General features: G+C 47.5%; 1 protein-coding gene across 2 annotated transcripts in view; it reads right to left on the bottom strand.

Moving 5' to 3' along the window:
- Nucleotides 1-16,203, bottom strand: part of CAMK1D (calcium/calmodulin dependent protein kinase ID) — a 507,758-nt gene that overhangs the window by 51,735 nt on the left and 439,820 nt on the right. For both annotated transcript variants that reach the window (XM_047865690.1, XM_047865692.1), the window contains exons 4-5: nucleotides 12,985-13,123; nucleotides 5,199-5,325 (exon numbers count right to left, since the gene is read on the bottom strand). In XM_047865690.1, coding sequence (XP_047721646.1) covers nucleotides 5,199-5,325; nucleotides 12,985-13,123 — 266 coding nt within the window. The remainder of the gene's footprint in view (nucleotides 1-5,198; nucleotides 5,326-12,984; nucleotides 13,124-16,203) is intronic.

Raw genomic sequence — 16,203 nt, 5'->3', positions numbered from 1 at the left:
TCTCCCTCTCTCTCTGCCCCTCCCCTCCTCTCTCTCTCTCTCTCTCTCTCTCTCTCTCCCTAAAAATAAATAAATAAACATTAAAAAAAATACATCAGCCTCCAAATACGGTCCATCCTCATTATTCACGGATTCTGCACTTTTAATTCGCCTACTCACTAAAATTTATTTGTAGCCCCCAAATCAATACTTGCCGTGCTTTTGTGGTCACGTGTGGACATGAGCAGAGAGGCTCAAACTGAGTTTCCAAAGCTCACGTTCCCTGCTTAGAGGTCAGACAAGGTGACACTCTGCCCTCCTGTTTCGCCTCTCACACTACAAACAAGTATCATTTTCATGGTCTAGCTGCTGTCATGTTTTTTACATTTTTGTGCATTTTGTAGATTCATGGTTTAAAACAGCCCCCAAGTGCAGCGATGAAGTGCCGTCTAGTGTTCCTGGCACAAGAAAGTGGAAATGTGCCTACAGAGAAAATGTGTGGCTACACCAGCTTCACCTAGGTATAAGTTATGGTGCTGTTAGCCATGAGTTCATCGTTCACGAATCAAGAATATATATTAGGGGCGCCTGGGTGGCTCAGTCACTTAAGCATCTGACTCCAGCTCAGGTCATGATCTCGCAGTTCGTGAGTTTAAGCCCTGCATCGGGCTCTGTGCTGATGGCTCGGAGCCTGGAGCCTGCTTTGGATGCTGTGTCTCCCTCTCTCTCTGCCCCTCCCCTGCTCATGCTCGGTCTCTCTCTCAAAAATAAAATCAACATTAAAAAAATAATATATGTTAAATAAGATGTCGTCAAGTAGAAATACGTATAAAACAAGGTCATGTATCCATCAGTAGATGACAATGCTGTGACCAGAGACTCACAAGGACCCTAAACCTCTATTTCCCGGGTAACAGTAGGTCAGTATTTACTAGTTCAGCGCTGGTGGTGACGTTACAGAGCATAACTACTACGTGTGATGAGAATCAACTATATCTTGTTGCAGACAGGACCTCTTGAGAGAACTCCAGACTTACAGTCCAACCGCCTTCTGGACCTTGCAAACTTTAACAAATTAAAATCCGAACCCCTGGTGATACTTCTGTAGCCTGCTCTTTCCACAGACTTGGACATCTAAAGTAAAGGTAACAGCCTCCTTTCAGAGGCTCAGGCCAAAAAATAACTTAGAACTATCATTGGCTTCTCCTCTCAAGCCCTACTTTTAATTTTTCAGAAAATCTTCATGAAATTACCTTCAAATTTTTTTCTGGAATCTGATACTTTCTTACCACTTCCACTCTGCCAACGTAGCCCAGCTCCCACCATTTCTCACTTGAATAATTCCAGAGCCTTCTAACTGGTCTCCCTTCTTCCACCCTGGCCCTGCACCCTGGCATCTCTCCTAATCCCCACCTGTCTCCTAGAGGGATCCTGGTACAGGTCGGATCATGCCATGCCTTGTCTCAGAACACTCCAATGGCTTCCCACCACCCTGAGTAAAAGTCAGGGTCTTGACAATGACTTCTAAGTCCTGGTCTGCACATGCTCTGCCTGTTAGTTCTCTGACTTCATCTTCTATTGCTCTTCTCTTTGTTCACCCCACTCCTGTTGTTCTCCCACATACCCCTGCCTCAGGGCCTTTGCACCATCCTTGGAACGCTCTTCCTCCAAATAATAACATGGCCGGCTCCTTCACTTCTATCAAAGCTTGACCCTACTGTCACCCTCTCAGTGAGGGCTGCCTTGATTACTACATTTAAAATTGCCACCCCCTACACACACACACACACACACACACACACACACACACACACACACAAACTATTCTCTTTCCTGCTTTATTTTTCTTCATAGCACTTGTCAACCTAAGATATTAACAGACTTAGCTGTTTGCATGCAGTCTGTCTCCTTCTCGCTCAAATATAAGTACCTTGATTGAGGGCAGGGACTTTTATCTGTTTTTCTTTTGTTTTTTTAATGTTTTATTTATTTTTGAGGGAGAAAGAGCATGAGCAGGGGAGTGGCAGAGAGAGGGAGACAGAGGATCCGAAGTGGGCTCTGTGCCCAATGTGGGGCTCGAACTCATGGACCACGAGATCACGACCCGACCTGAAGTCAGAAGCTCAACTGACCAGGCCACCCAGGTGCCCCCTGTTTTTCTTTTCCTTTCTACTGATACATCCCCAGTCTCTAGAACAGCAGGTAGGCACTAAATACATAATCCCTGAATGATGAATAACGTAGCACTTACCAGACATTATTCAATTTACTGGTTTTCCCTCTTTTTCTCACAACACTGTGAGCATTTTAAAGTCTGAAACTCTGGCCCTACACATTCATATTCTTAACACCAAACCACTGAGCACAGCACATAAACTTAATAAATCCATGCTGAATGAATGGGAAAAGAGGAGACAGAGAGAAATGCTAATTTCTGCGAACCTTGGGTTTTTACCAGTTTAACGAGCATTTGTGCAAAGATGAGCAAGATAGTCCCTGCCCGAGAAAAAACGTGTGGTGCGGTGGGAAAGGGACACCGGTGCATATGGACCCCGATGCAATGATGTAAAAAGGGTCAGGAAAAGAAGTAGGATGACAAAAGAGAGAACGGGTGCTGGGAAAGCAGCCAAAAGGGGGCAACGTGTAAGTTGGGCTTTGATGGCTGAGTATCAGGAGTTGGCCATGCAGACTGAGGGGGCAGGGGAGGAAACAGCCCGATCTCTGTTGCTCACTGCCCGAGGTACGCCTACAGGTTATAAGCTCCCCCAGAGTCGCCCCTTCCTTGCTCTAAGAGGCCTTCCTAGGCAGCTCAGTGCTCAACACACATGAATGAGCAGAACCACTACATTCGCACCCCTCCTCACTCAGAGAAAACTCCGTATCTGACAACAGCGTTACCTGATGGCCCCACTGGCCACCATTTAGGGTAGAAAGAGCAAGGGCCACATCTAAACATGCTTCCCAGTTCCCAGACTCGTCAGTGTCTGACATCTAAGAAGAACCAGACCACTCGAATGACAGCCACTTAGAAACCCAGAGAAAGTGCCATTCCTGGGTTCTGCCAAGACGCAAAGAAGCAAAAATCCATTTAGAAAGTGCTGGAGCTTTCCAACATCAGAGACAAATATGAGAACAGTGCGATGCGTCTGTAAATACGGACACTTCTGCCGGAACATTTGAACTGCAGCCCGAGAGTCGGCCTCCTGCAGGGGGGAAGCGGGGCGGCCACAGAGCCCTCAGCTTCTCGGCCGCGGTGGCCAGGGCGGCGGACCGCACAGAAGGTGGCAAAGCCATCCGGCAAGGAGCGTGGACAGCGCGCCCTCACAGGCCTTTTCATTTTCTGGGGTCTGGGAATTGCCACTGTTGGAACGGGCCTTCTCCCTCCCCATCTTTGAGGACAAACGAGAAGAAGCACATCTTCACTTTTATCTGCCGCCCGCCTGGAGGCCGGGACTGACCCGGAGAGAGTCCACATACCTGCCGCACATGCTCCTGCTCCCGTCACACCCCCACGCCCCTGGGGCACACACGTGAGCTCTCGCGTGCATCTCCCACCACGGCCGTGATTCCGAGTCCCCCCGACGGGGTCCACTCCGCTGGCCCAGAGCCGAGAGCACTCAGGGTACCGCTAATCTCATCAAGGCCTGTGCCACACCGGCTCCTCTGCCATCAGAAGAACCTCCCCGGCTCTGCCCAGCGCACACACCCGCCAGGGACATGATCCCCGCCTGTGCCGGTCACACCATGGCCACCTCCTCCCCTGGCCCCCGCCCCCGAGTCCATGGCTTCCCTTCCTATTATTCTCCGTTCCCCTCAGCCTGCTCTTCTCCCCTCTCCTTTGAGCACCTTTGCAAATGAACCGGCTGCGACATAACACCCGTGTTATGCCAGCACCTGAAGGGCCAGGAAGGGCCCCAAAGGGCGTTTGGAGTTTCCCACAATGCTCTGGGGCCCAGGCTCATCAGGTGGGAGGACTGCTTTCCTCAGCCTGCCTGGGGGATCACGCGGTTGCACCTAATACCAAACAGGAATGATGCCAGTCACAGAACATTCCCTCTCCTCTTTCAGGGCGAGCTTCCTGTTCTCATTAGGAAAAGCCATCATGGTTTGTACATTGAGAATTCAGCCTCAGTCTCTGTTTTCCAGAAGTCTTTTCCAACCCCATTTTTTTCCTGTCCTCAGACATTCCCGGTTTATACCCTTTTCCCAGGATTTTCCCACTTGAGAGCTTTAGCACAAATGGATGCTTCTGCCTGGAACACTCTGTCCCCTAACATTCCCAAGGCTGTCTGCTTCTCCACATTCAAGCCAATACCCAGGTCTCATTCCTGTGCCCTTAACCGTCCTAGTCCCCCCCCCCCCCACCATCACCTTGCTGCTCTGTGGCATGTCCTCATTTGAGTTTCTCCATAGCACTTACCGTGGCCTGAAACAACCCTGTTCTTTGTCTGTTGTCTGTGACTCCCGACTACAACATAAGCTTCATGAGGGCAGGCCTGCTGTCTGACTCATGCACAGCCTTCACCCCAGTGCCCACAACAGCAGCTGGTCCCTAGCATGCGCTTCAGTACACATTTGCTGAGTGAATGAATACATTCATGTAAGTCAACGTCTCGAAAACACAAACGGCACCGATGGCCTTTCTCCAGGTCCCCAGAATACACAAGATGATTCTCAGTATGCGAGTGTTCAGTTCTTGTAGCCCTTTCTGCTCTCTGTATGTTTGGTACGAGGGCCCTGGGGTTCTGATTTTAGGAAAGACTTTAATTCTTGGCTTCTCCAGTACAGATCAGGACTGGCTACTTCAAGAGAGTGACTTCGACAAGGCATGAACCAGATTCCTCCTATCGATATTCTCTTTCTGGCCGCTTCTATCTCAACATTTTACATGTTCTGTTTGTGTCTGCACTTCATGGTTATCTCAGTGTCTCACTGTAAATCATTTGAAAACACAGATATGGAGGCACTATTTCTGGCATCAGAACGTGGGAATTCATCCAATCAACTCCTGGCTTCCACCCAGGCCCACACCCCAATGAGACAGGATTTCTGCCCGACTATTAAAAAGTTTCAGGGGAAATCGCCTCTCTTCTAACTCATTCCAATGTCTCTTGCCTTTTTATTCTCCCCTTAAGGGGAATGAAGGCAGCTGCGATCATGTGCCAGGGCTGAAGTGCTTAAGACCAAAGAAGCTGATACAACACCCACGCTGTGCTTACCAACATAGCCCGGGGTGCCACAGGCTGTGGACATCACATCTCCTTTGCCCTCCATTTTTGACAGTCCAAAGTCACTGATCATTATTTTCGATTCCTCGTCTTGACTGTAGTACAAGAGGTTTTCAGGCTAGAAAGAAAAACAGAAAAAAAAAACACTGACAAAGTGTGTTTAAATATGGGTTAATTGTGGGAGACTCACGAAGCCACAAAGCCTAACCACAATTTAAGGATACGCTTGACTCGGGACACAGCGAATGCAGTAAGAAAAGCCGTGTTAATAGGAGTGATGAAGGGGACACTGCACAGTTTGGGGCGCTTAGAGGTTTTCAAGAAAAGTGAGTCCCTTTGTCTACTTTCAAAAAGTGAACCATAAATTGGGGCCGCCTAGAGAGCCCCTAAGACTTGTCAATTTATTTCCTGGGTCAGGGGAAAGGGAGTTCCCAGAAATGAAGTCACTTCTGTAGATGCTCTTCCATTTCCTTGTTCTTTCTTTCTTTTTTAATGTTTATTTCTGAGAGAGACAGAGACAGAGACAGAGCGCCAGTGGGGGAGGGACAGAGAGAGAGGGAGACACAGAATCTGAAGTAGGCTCCAGGCTCCGAGCTGTCAGCACAGAGTCCAATGCGGAGCTTGAACTCACGAACCCTGAGATCATGACCTGAGCAGAAGTTGGACGCTTTACCGACTGAGCCACCCAGGCGTCCCCCACCCCTGCCCCGTTCCTTTTTCCTGACCCCTTTAGCAACCTTTCTCGAACCCAGGGTCTCTCTCCCTGCCCTCCGTAACGGCCCATGTCCTGCGGCTCTGGCAGATGCATTGCGTCTTCCCCTTTACTGAGCCAGCTGACCCCTGCTCGCTGGGCTCCCTGGGAAACAGAGGGATGTCATCATGGATGAATCGTGTCCAGAGATCCAGCACTTTGTAGCCACGTGTCCTTAAGTGCCCTGAGCTTCTGGTTGCCTTTTCGGGAAAACATGGGTCATGGTGGTTCCTCGTTTGCTTCCCTGAATGGGGAAGCTGGAGCTGGATGGAATGGGGAATGCTGGAGCCCAGATGGTAGTAACTCAGGACACATGGCTGAGGCCTGACCACAGCTCTTGTCTCTGCTACAGTTCTGCACAGCAGGGGCACCTCCATGGCAGCTATACAGGAGGGGTAAGGGGAGGCAGACGGGTGGAGCGGGGAGACAATGAAGCTTTATTTGCATAGTATTTTATGAAAAGTCAAGGTATCATTCCTAGAAAAAAAAAGGGGGGGTGGAGCTCGTGGAGACCAAGGGAGATGTCCCAGCCTCAGGGCTGCACCTGTCCTGCCCAGGCAGAGCCTGACCACAGAAAGGCTGCCTCAATTAATGATGCTGTCCCTGAGAGACACAATGTTGAGCACGGACACCACTCCTTTCCCTCGACTCAGGAAATTCCAAAGATTTGCCCAGTGAAGAAGCAATCACTTCTCTGATTTACGTTCAACCTTAAAAGAAACACAACAGGGGGCACCTGGGGGGTGGCTCGGTTGGTTAAGCATCTAACTCTTGATTTCGGCTCAGGTCATGATCTCGGGGTCAGTGGGATGGAGTCCTGCATGGGGCTCTGTGCTGACAGTGGGGTCTGTTTGGGATTCTATCTCTGTCTCTCTCTGCCCCTTCCCCTCTCTCTCTCTCTCTCTCTCTCTCTCTCTCTCTCTCTCTCTCTCTCTGTCCCCCCAAATAAATAAATAAATACACACATACACACACATACCACACCAGGAGGAATCTGAACTGGGCAAGCCACTTCCCCACAGTTTCCTGTCTGGCCCTCCTCCCATCCCCAAGAGTGATTGAAGCAAGAGTGTCTCTTGTCAGTGGTTTGCGGTGGATCTTTGGTTTCTGAGTTATTGAATTTTACCAACTCTTCTCTCATTCTCTCATCTGGTGGCGAGGGCTATTTAGATTTGAGATGGGCCTGGAACTTCTGGATTTTAGAATTCACGGGGCAATTCTGAGCTGTAGCCATTTCTGTGAGGACACTCTGAGAAGTGTTCAAGACCCATCCCCCTGCCCCGCCTTGACCAAACTAGTCAGGCTCCCCTGAGCCCTCTTCTAGGCCTCGATTTTGGCCTTCTGTGTCCCTCCTGTCTTGCTGGGGCTGCAAAGTCCAGTCTTAGCAAGAAACCTGTAAGTCAGAATAGAGAGAACCCCTCACTCTTGATATCTGGCCAAGCTCTTTACCTTCCACCTTGGATGTTGTTAAAGAAAATGTATTCACACACTTGGTAAAGACAGTAAGGAAGACTTTATTCGGGGGGGGGGGGGGACCACTGAATGGGATTCTGCAGTAGGAGAGGAAGAGTGGACTCAAGACCTAATACAACAAGGAAAAGTGGAGATTTATAGCCCAGGATCAGGGTGAGGGTCAGTGAACAGAAAATTACTAAGAGGTGGGGCGCCTGGGTGGCTCAGTGGGTTAAGCGCCAACTTCAGCTCAGGTCATGATCTCACGGTTTGGGAGTTCAAGCCCTGTGCTGACAGCTCAGAGTCTGGAGCCTGCTTCAGATCCTGTGTCTCCCTCTCTCTCTCTGCCCCTCTCCCACTCATACCCGGTCTCTCTTAAAAATAAAATAAACATTTTACAAAAATTAAAAAAAAAAAAAAAGAAAATTACTAAGAGGGAATGTCAAGGGTGGGGGGATCCTAGCTATGCCAATTTCAGAGGATCCTTGCTGAAGGCAGGCCAGGGTGGGCAGATATGAAAGGTGGAAGATAAAGAATTTGATCAGATATCAAGGGTGGGGGATGTTCACCAAAGTGGCTCAGTGGGATTCTTTTTTTTTTTTTTATTTTTAAAAAAAAATTTTTTTTTTCAACGTTTATTTATTTTTGGGACAGAGAGAGACAGAGCATGAATGGGGGAGGGGCAGAGAGAGAGGGAGACACAGAATCGGAAACAGGCTCCAGGCTCTGAGCCATCAGCCCAGAGCCTGACGCGGGGCTCGAACTCACGGGCCGCGAGATCGTGACCTGGCTGAAGTCGGACGCTTAACCGACTGCGCCACCCAGGCGCCCCTCTTTTTTTTTTTTTTTAATATTTGTTTATTTTTGAGAAAGCGCAAGCGGGGACAGGCAGAGAGCAGAGACAGAAGATGTGAAGTGGGCTCTCTGCTGACAGCAGTTAGCCCAATATGGGGCTTGAACTCACTAACTGAGAGATCATGACCTGAGCTGAAGTCAGATGCTCAACCCACTGAGCCACCCAGGTGCCCTGGCTCAGTAGGATTCTTGGTCAGCCTGGACTACATGGGCAGAGCCAGTGCACTAAGGACAGAGCCCAGGGATGGAACCTAGTCAGAAGGAAGAGAACCTGGTCAATGGAGAGAGACTGCCAATGTCTAAGTTCTTGGCCAGGCTTTAGGAAGGATCCCTCCATCCTTGATATCCCCTCTTAGTAGATTTCTATCCACAACCCTCATTCTGGTCAATGGCTATAAGTCCTCACATGCCCTTGATGATTTTGGAGTTGAACCCAATTCTCTCCCCTATTGTGATACCCTTCTTGCAGTAGTCTTAAATAAAGTCTTGTCTTAACAAGTGTCAAAATAACTTTAACAGAACCCAAAAGAAAAAAAAAATACTACCCTTCTCCTAAAATCATAACACAAAAAGGAATGACACTTTACATTCACAGTGACGTCGATCCTGTGGATGAAACATGAGATTAGAAGAAAATCAAATGCACACCTGAAGGTGCTTTCAATGAGTTTGAAAAGAGAATAAAATGGCCCAATCAATAATCAAAATAAGAATAATGCTTAAAAAGCAGGCCAAAATAATCTAATCAAAAGGTGCCTGTGGTTCATGATTTGTCTGAATGTTGAGATCATCCTTTGATGAACACTAAGGATCTGATCATGGGGGCAGAGAGGACTTTTCTTAAGTTTCTGATTTTTTTTCAAGTTTATTTATTTTGAGAGAGGAAGAGCACACACACGTGTGTGCATGTGCATGTGAGTGGGAGGTGGGGTAGAGAGAAAGGGAGAGAGAGAACCCAAGCAGCCTCCACAATGTCAGCATGGGACTCCTCTCATGAACCATGAGATCATGACCCGAACCCAAATCAAGAATCGGATGCTTAGCTAACTGGGCCACCCAGACGCTCCTTAAGTTTCTGACTTTTAATCTTCCTGTCCCAATGATCTCATGCTCTTAAACAAGGTTGCATCTAGGCAAGAGACTGCATGGAATCAAATATCCCTCCTTTGGGTCAATTACCAAGGAGGGTTAAATCGGCTGGTCATTCACAACTTAGATAGATACTTGTCTACAACCATCTCAAGACTCAGTCAAGGCAGCAGGGCTTTTCTTGAGGGGAGTCAGGCAACAGGAAAGTGGGAGAGAAGACAGGCTCAAGGGCAATCCAGATGGAGGCCCCCAGCTGGCAGTAGGAGTGCTTGGTCAGGAGGGAGGCACAGAGGGCATCTCACAATTCTGCCTGAGGTCCCAAGAGGCCCAGGACTCACCTGAAAAAAATATTATTCTTTATTTTGTGACATTGTTCCAAGACAACTGATGGACAATACTGGAATTGGAAGGTCAACACCAACCCATTAACAGTTCGCATAATAAGAGGGGCACCTGGGCGACTCAGTTGGTTAAGTATCTGACTCTTGGTTTTGGCTCAGGTCATGATCTCAAGGTTCATAAGTTCAAGCTCCACATCAGACTCCATGCTGACGGTGCAGAGCCTGCTTGGGATTCTCTCTCTCCCTTCCCCTCTCTCTGACCCTCCCTTGCTGTGCTCTCTCTCTCTCTCAAAATAAATAAACTTTTAAAAAAGTTCACATAACAATCTTTTTTTTTTTCAACGTTTATTTATTTTTCGGACAGAGAGAGACAGAGCATGAACGGGGGAGGGGCAGAGAGAGAGGGAGACACAGAATCGGAAACAGGCTCCAGGCTCCGAGCCATCAGCCCAGAGCCTGACGCGGGGCTCGAACTCCCAGACCGCGAGATCGTGACCTGGCTGAAGTCGGACGCTTAACCGACTGCGCCACCCAGGCGCCCCAACAATCTTTAATTAAAAAAAATTTTTTTAAATGTTTATTCATTTTTGAGAGAGACAGAGAGACAGAGTGCAAGCCCCCGGGGAAGGAGCAGAGAGAGAGAGGAACACAGAATCTGAACCAGGCTCCAGGTTCTGAGCTGTCAGCACAGAGCCTGACATGGGTGGGGCTCAATCTCCAGAACTGTGAGATCATGACCTAAGCCGAAGTTGGACGCTTAACCAACTGAGCCACCCAGGTGCCCCAACAGGCTTTTAAAAGATCTGACTCAACACTTCCTATAAAGTTTATATTATACATAATCACCCTCCTAATCCAGTGATTCTCAACTGGGTGCAATTTGGCATCCCAGGGGGACATTTGGCAATGTCTTTGGTTGTCACAACTGCAGGAGTCTATGGGCATCTAGTGGGTAGCAGTCAGGGATGTGGCTACACATCCAACAATGCATAGAACAGCCCCCCGCAGCAAAGGACACACTGCAGGGGCTGAGAAGCCCTGTCCTAATCTGAGGGGTCAGTTAGTGGGCACTTCCTGTCTGTCTCTCATTATCTCTAGTAGCTTCCTGGGGCAAGACGACACAAGAGTACCTTGCTGGAGGGAGGTGGAGGTGTATTCGCAGGAGCATGGCGGTATCTCAGACTCGACCTAATCTTATATTAATCTGATCATGTTCTCTATTGCTCTGACCTGGATCATTCAGTTTGTTTTCATTTTCTAAGATATTTGTGAAAATTTACTATCTCAACCCCAACTCCTGCCACGTAGGTCAAACTCCCTTGTGCCTCTGAAAAGCAATGACGAACAGTCCTCATGGCAATGTTCTCTCTGCGGGGACAAGCCTGGCGTTCTCACAGCTGCACCAGCTGGGAGCTACAAGCACTTCTCTGAAAGCGCCATGTGGGCGTAGACAGCTATAACTCCTGCACAGCCCAACTGCCTTTCGAAGGGGGAATAAACACAGTCACGCATAACATGGCCCCTCTAGGAATGTCATCTGCGTGGGAATTATTTCTATCAAGTACACACAGCCAGCGCATCGCATCACACCTCTGTGGTCATCGCACTAACTTGTTCAGAGACCTGCCTCCTGTGTTCTGGAAGCAGAGAATCGGCATTTGGTGAGGGCACAAGAGAGCAGAGCAGGCACAGAGGCGCCAAGTGGGCTTAGTGAGCCCTTACTTAGCCCGGGAAAGGACCTCTGGTCCTGAAGATTAGCTAATTTGTGCCCACAGCCATTTCAGCCATCAAGAAGCCTGCAAAGGGCAAAGTCTGTAAGGACCCCATTGACATTCACAAACACCCTTGTCCAGAAGTTCTCCACGAGTAATCCCAGGGCAACATCAGGATCACCTAGAAATCCCTTAGAAATGCACATTCCCAGGCCCACTGCAGACCTATAGAATCGGAACCTCTGGGGTGGGGCAAGCAATGGCCCTCCAGGCAATTCTGATGCAGGCTAACATTTGGGAGCCACTATTCTGGTTGCTGGAAAATAATATAGAGAAGAGAAAACTTTACAGTGAGACCTTATGAAGAGAAAAGCTACACCATGTTATACCTTCACACCCAGTACTAGATAACGGGCAGATGCCGAAATTCTGTTTTAACAGATGTTTATGGTTTGTTCTTTGAATTGATTTAGATTTCACATAGTCACGCATAGCATGGTTTCAGTACATTATAATCCCTGTGTTTTTGATATGAGCAGCAGGTATGTGGGCTGGGGTGGAGTTTCTATCTTGACAGGTGCAGGGAGCCCTGGGGCCTGGACCTGTGTCTGCTGTCAAATGAAGCCACATTACAGCCTTGGTGAACAATGTTGCCTTTTGCTGTTCCTCAAATCAATGTGTTCGATATCTACTCTTGATAGCATATGTTGGATATCTGCCCTTTGGTATCTATACTGATCCAGGGAGGGATGTGATGCCAAGATGCCCAAGTAAGGCCCAGGTCCTTCAGTGCTATTGGGTGAAGGGTCAGTATGCCAACACCTCATCAAGGACAAGTAAGACTGGGGCGCCTGGGTGGCTCGGTGGGTTAAGCATCCAACTTCGGCTAAGGTCATGATCTCCCAGTTTGTGAGTTTGAGGCCCGCATCGGGCTCTCTGCTATCAGCATAGAGGCCACTTCAGATCCTCTGTTCCCTCCCCACTCTCTGCCCCTCCTCTGTTCTATCTCTCTCTAAAATAAATAAACGTTAAAATAATCTTTTATACAAAAAAAAAAAAAAAAGAACAGGTAAGCCTGTGACCTACAGGACGCTGGGGGATGGCTGTGATTGTAGGTCGTTTAACCCATCTTTCCCAATAACCTTCCATTTCCTTTCTCGTGTTATGCCCTCCACTTACTTGCTCCCTTTCTTTCACACAGTGTACTGTGCTGAAATGGGGCCAGAACTGGGAGAACACTGTGAAAAACTGTATTGGGAGAAGGGTTATCCTGGCCTCTGTGTCTTGAACAAAATTACCTTTCAGGTGGGCTTGAAGCAATACACAACCTATCTCCCTGTGGCCCTTTGGCTGCATAGCAGTTATAAAATCTCCCAAATGGTGGCCAGCCCCTCATCATCTTTCAAGCTACCTCTGGCTCCCAATGGCCCTGACAACTAACAACACAAATGCCTCCCATTCGTTCCACCCATATCTCCATCAAGGCAACCTCAGCCATCTTCTGGAGCCAATCCCCTTGGACAGGTGTACTGTGGGTAGAAGAGCTGCTGGAGGATGTTGCTAGGCGACCGCCTTACCTTGAGGTCCCTGTGGACAATGCCCATTCTATGGAGATAGTAGACGGCATCCAAGACCTGGCGGATGAGGGTGCTGGCATCTTTCTCTGTGTAAAATCCTTTCTCCACTATCCGATCAAACAGCTCTCCACCGGATACGCTGTTGTTGTTTTAAAAAAAAAAAAAAAAAGAAAAGAAATAAGAAGTTTGCGAGGACCTGTTGAATTGTTCAGGGAAAGCCATCATTAAGAGATGTCAATATGACAGAAGAACCAAATTGGCTTCCAAAAATATTCATTTTCAGATTTAGGTTTTGCCCCATCTATGCCCCAGAAGCTATACCAGGGAAGTGTTTCTATTTCATGATGGTATAAGCATCCAGAATGAAATAAAGAGAATAAAAATAAACCAGGACCCATGGACTAGCCCGGCCTGAGAAGTCTTCTGGTCTTTGCATCCATCCTGCTATGACAATGTAAAGTCAGAATAACCTTCCAGAATATTGGCATCATCAGATGTAGGGGGATGATGGATAGGATGCCTCCTTTGCATAAGAGAATATCCTTAAAGGTCTGGAAGGATGGGGGTATGGGGGGCAGTGTTGTGGGCAAAGCAGTAAACAGCCAACAGGATGACCAAGTTCCACCCCTAATATGCTGAAGGCATGGGCATTCCTTGAATCTTTGGACCTCAGTCTTTTTATCTGTAAAATAAGGGGGTTAACTTAGTCAACCATATCCAACACTGGCTTTCAGAACCTGAAAGCTAATTGTCATTTACAAAAAAAAAAGAAAGAAGAATGACACCCCATTACATCATCTGCACTGGTTTTTTTGGTGACAATATTTAATTCTAATTTGCTTTGAGTTTCACATTGCACTTAACGTGTTCTTCGTGTTTATTATTTATTGCCTAGGTTGTCAAAAGTCAAAATGCCCTGGAGGGCGACCCTTATAGCCCCCTTCAGCTCTGATAGTTAATGCTGCTCTGGGTTTAACAAAGTGACAGAATCGTACAATTCTGAATAGGAACAATTGAACACTTCAGCCTTCAAATTCTTAGAACATATACTTCTCTAAGAAAAACAGTGCTTCTTTCAGATAATTAAGCCATCTTGAATATTAGCTTCAAGAGATATATTAATACTATTTTTTATAAAAAGAAACAGAATTTCCAAAAACAAAATGAAGACTTATTTGAAATATTAAACTCATAAAACAGTTTCACAAACCACTCTTTCAGCTTTAAGAGATGTAGTATAAGCCATGCCCTAGCAGTAACACACCCACACATACACAAACACATGAAGCTAGGACTCATTTTCTGCAATTCATGACAATTAATGTGCAATATCTGATCCATCAAAACCTTCCTCTTAAAAAGCCAACAAAGAAAACCAATTGTGGCTATAAAAGGCCTAGGTGTTCGAGTCTCTCCCATTACCTAGAGTCATTCTAAGCGATGTTGTGCTTGGATAACGTCTCGTTTCCAAAGCAAACAGCAATTGAAATAAGAAAAGGAAAGATGCTCAGGAGAAATAAGAAGCAATTCAAAGAGTGAAAAGAAATGGAAACATCAGGGGAGAAACTACCTTTTGATGACCGGGTTGTCCAAATGGTCCATCCTTAAGGAAACCAAAATCCCAAGACATCCCCTCTTAGCAGCTATACATCAAGCTCTCCCCAGTCTTCGTGTTTCTAGACCCTTCATGCAATGAGTTTCAGTGGAAGAACTCTGGAGACCTTGAGGATGTACTCTGGAGGACGCCCAGCTGCCAGGGCAAGGGGGAACCTGTGCACATTCACCTGGAGGCATTCACTTCAGGTGATGATCTGTTCGAGCATTCATTTAAGATTTACTGGGTGCCCACTATGTGCCACCTACCATGAACCACAGGTGCCAATCAAGGCAGCAGCAGCTGTGAAGAAGGAAAGGTCTGTTTTGATCGTGCCCCTCCTCATTCTCCACCATTGGCCCACCTTCCAATAATGGCTCCCCTTCTGAGTGTTCCAGTGCTTTCTTACCACTGGTTCTGCTCACACCCTCTGCTCTGCAGGCTACCAGAAGACCTCAGGCAAGAATGCGCACCCCTTCCTCTACCCCTGCCTCCCGCCCTTGTTACCCTATGACCCACCTTTACCAGATTCCCTCCTTCAAAACTGATCTTTCCTGCTTCCCATTCTCTCAAAGTCCTCTTTTCTCCAATGTGATAAGTAAGGTATTAACAGAGGCTATTGAATCAAATACTTGTACCCTGATAGGGCAGCCATGCAGTAAGAATGGAAGCATCAGAGTTGAACGGTAAAGTCTAGCTATAGCATGTACTGTCACAGCCTCAATGCTCCGCACATTTGCTATTTCACTTCTGAAAGTTCAAACGGCACCAGGGTTTCATCGCTCTGAATACTGCTCAGAAAGTATTTGGTTTCCTTAGAAACCAAGGCACAGGAGAGAAGTCTAAGCACTTGCCAAAACATAACAATACTCATAAAAATGCCTTAAAACTTGCAAATCGCTTTATACTCTTCAAAAATCTCCTTAAGCATACACTTCGAATGGCTACTGTTACAGACTGAATGTTTATGCCCACCCCCCATATTCATATGTCAAAGCCCTACCCCCCAGTGTGATGGTATTTGAAGACGGGGGCCTTTGGCAGGTATTTAGTTTAAATGTTTTTTAATGTTTATTTATTTTTGAGACAGAGAGAGACAGAGAATGAGTATGGGAGGGGCAGACAGAGAGGGAGACACAGAATCCGAAGCAGGCTCCAGGCTCTGAGCTGTCAGCACAGAGCCTGATGCAGGGCTCAAACTCACGAACCACGAGATCATGACCTGAGCCAAAGTCGGACGCTTAACTGACTGAGCCACCCAGGCACCCCGGCAGGTATTTAGTTTAGATGAGGTCACGAGAGTGGGGTCCCCATGAAGGGATCAGCGTTGTTATGAGAAGAGAAATCAGAAAGCCCAGTCCAGTTCTCTCCCCTCTTCTCCTTCTATCCCTCTCTCCCTCCTCTGTTCTCCCACCCCCCCTCTCTCTGCCATGTGAGGACACAGCAAGGAGAAGGCCATCTGCAAGTCAGGAAGAGAGTCCTTAAAAGGAACCACATCAGTTGGCACCTTGAGCTTGGATATGTCAGACTCCAGAACTGTGAGAAATACATGTCTGTCATTTACGCTGCCCTGTTTCCAGTATTTTGTTATGGCAGCCTGAGCTAAGACACCTGCTTATTTCGAA

Source organism: Prionailurus viverrinus, chromosome B4 (genome assembly GCF_022837055.1).
Source record: "Prionailurus viverrinus isolate Anna chromosome B4, UM_Priviv_1.0, whole genome shotgun sequence".
NCBI lineage: Eukaryota > Metazoa > Chordata > Mammalia > Carnivora > Felidae > Prionailurus > Prionailurus viverrinus.
This window is presented reverse-complemented; position numbering and strand designations above follow the sequence as displayed.